Genomic DNA, 2,769 nt, shown 5'->3' with positions numbered 1-2,769 from the left:
TAAAGATTTATGGTAGTCCTGAAAAGGACTTTTGGGTTTCGTGGCGAATCCCCATTCAAATAGAGATTGACTCTATTCTCAATTTACTTCTTGGCTGCTGCTTTTTGAAAACCGCTTTCTTTGCTACTCCAGCCGCCTTCTCGGGCTTTGGTGCCTTTTTAGCTACTATTTTTATATTACATAAAAAAGGCAACGAGGCCAGAGAAATAATAGCTGCAACGAATTCACCGACCCAAAATATTGTGAAGTGGCTCTTGGAAGAAGTCAAAAGGTCGGGGGGATACAAAGTGATGAAATTCTAGTATCCTTCGACATACAAGCGATGTTCCCAAGCGTACCGATGAAGGAAGCCCTATACTTGTTCGAAGAATGGATCACGACACATGAAAACTCATCCGAATGGAGGAAGAAGGTTCAACTGTACAAGAAACTGGCCTTCACGTCCATGAGTGAATTTTATTTCAAATTCAGGTATAAATTTTATGAAACAACCTCCGGGGTAACAATGGGTAAACCTCTCTCACCGGTACTATGCGAGGCATTTATGAAGAACCTGGAGAATGAACTCGAGGATGCTGGGGCACTCCCGAGATTCTGGATAAGATACGTGCACGATGTATTAGCAATCATGAAAAGAGAAAAAGCAGGAGCAATCCTCGAGAAACTTAACCGGGCATACAGGAAGATCGAATTCACCATGGAGATCGAAAAGGAAGGGGAAATACCGTTTCTAGACTTAAAAATAATCCGGGAAAGAGGGGATTTTGAATTCGACATCTACAGGAAATCGACCCAGACACAACGAACCATCACATACACCTCAAACCCCGATTTCCATCATAAGATGACGGCATGCAACTTTATGATGCACAGTATGGTCACAACACCGCGCAATGGGGAGGGAAGAAATAAAGAAATGAACTACATCCTGGAAACAGCCAAGAAAAACGGATACAACAGGAACCTCATCGAAAATTGGATTAAAAAGAAAATACGCCAGGCGTGAAGACGGTAAATACAGAACCTAGGCAATGAATAACCTTAACATACTCAGGTCGGACACAGAACATCAAAAGGCGGGTACACAAACGTGGATTTCGTTTCACTTTGTCCAGCAGACGATACCTACTTAGGACCGGGATACAATCAGTCAACGACAAAAGTCTACGGAAAAAAGCGGCATTTATGAGATTTCCTGCCCAGACTGCGACGAGATTTACATAGGGCAAGCAAAACGGTTAGTCCACACCAGGGTGTTAGAACGTATAACGGAGGCTGAATCCGCTAAAAATAAGAATAACCCACGCATAAAGTCGGCGGTTGCTAGGCATATAATAGAGCAGGGACATCATTTGTGTTGGGCAATGCCAACATTTTGGAGAAAGTGAACGACGTTAGGAAACTAGACTCCTGCGAGTCAATTCCCCCTGAAAAAAGGCTAAATTTTCAGAAGATACAACACTGAAGAAGGGGGCAGTTGCTCCCGGAATAACGTATTTACACACATTATAGACCGTTTAACATTCCCAACATATAACGAGAATAGGGTTAAGAGAGAACAGAGAGCGTGGAAATTATCGCCCTGACAAATACGGCTTGAATTTGCTTGCTCCCAACAATGTAAGCAAAGCAGATATGCATTTATACTCTTTGTAAAGATTTATGGTAGTCCTAAAAAGGACTGTTGTAGTTTGTGAGGAATCCTCAATGAAATAGAGATCGACTCTATTCACAATTTACTTCTTGGCTGCTGCTTTTTTGGGAGCGGCTTTCTTTGTTGCTCCTGCTGCCTTCTTGGGTTTTGGTGCCTTTTTAGCTACTTTTGGGGCTTTCGCTTTCTTTTCTTTTGGTGCCTTGGCCTTTACACTTCCAGATTTCTTTGCTGCTTTAGCGGCACCAGATGCTGCCTTTTTGGCTGCTGCAGGTTTCTTGGGTTTAGCTGCTTTCTTCTCACCTGCCTTCTTTGGTTTAGCGGCGGCTTTAGGTTTCTTCGCTGCTGCCTTCTTTGGCTTAGTCGCCTTTTCTTTCTTCTCCTTAGCTGGGAGTTTGAATGAACCAGAGGCACCACTTCCCTTAGTTTGCACCAATTTTCCAGAGGTAACAGCGCTCTTCAGGTACTTCTTGATGAAAGGAGCCAGTTTCTGGACATCAACTTTGTAGTTGGCGGCCAAATACTTCTTGATGGCTGGAAGCGATGAACCTCCACGTTCTTTCAAAGACTTGATAGCAGCGTTCACCATCGAAGAAGTTGGGGGATGAGTTGGTTTTGACTTGGGCTTCTTTGGTCCACCTGCTGCTTTCTTTCCTTTCTTCGGGCTGGCTGCGGCTGCAGCGGCGACTGGTGCTGATTCTTCTGCCATAGCGAATAGGTTTGAGTACTAGACAAATCTTCAAAATGTAGACACAAGCTTAACAGTTTGACAATGTCTGGTGTTTGAAATTTACCAGAAAGGCATCAACTTATGAGAATCGCGAAGAAGGGCAGTTGACATTTTGGATTTCATTCCATAAAATTATTGAATAATTATTGGAGTTACTCAAAAGTTTTTAACATTTAACAATTATCTCCTGCCCTAATATTATTTAATCCACTAAAATTAGATTTGAGAGAAATTGCTCCATTTATTTTATGGCAATTCAAATAGCTCACTATTCATGATTATTAGGTATTTCAAACTGTAACTCTGCTTCAATGCTGTCCTTAATTGTAGTCCGAAGTTTTTAAATGTTTTATTGAATAATTATAAAAATAGCAGTGAAATGTTGGTA

General features: G+C 41.9%; 1 protein-coding gene across 1 annotated transcript; it reads right to left on the bottom strand.

The window, feature by feature from the left end:
- Positions 1–1,735: 1,735 nt before the first annotated feature.
- On the bottom strand, positions 1,736–2,402 carry LOC119655430 (histone H1-like). The gene has a single exon (XM_038061320.1). It carries the CDS (start codon positions 2,358–2,360, stop codon positions 1,737–1,739), a length of 624 nt encoding a protein of 207 aa, XP_037917248.1. The 5' UTR covers positions 2,361–2,402; the 3' UTR covers position 1,736.
- Between the last annotated feature and the right edge of the window lie 367 nt (positions 2,403–2,769).

Source organism: Hermetia illucens, chromosome 4 (assembly GCF_905115235.1).
Source record: "Hermetia illucens chromosome 4, iHerIll2.2.curated.20191125, whole genome shotgun sequence".
In the NCBI taxonomy this organism is placed as follows: Eukaryota; Metazoa; Arthropoda; class Insecta; order Diptera; family Stratiomyidae; genus Hermetia; species Hermetia illucens.
Note: the sequence above shows the minus strand (reverse complement) of the source record. Positions and strands in the feature narration are given on the sequence as shown.

Bases quoted from the DNA above. Each gene is read 5' to 3' on its own strand.
- LOC119655430 (XM_038061320.1), bottom strand. From the start codon at position 2,360: ATGGCAGAAGAATCAGCACCAGTCGCCGCTGCAGCCGCAGCCAGCCCG.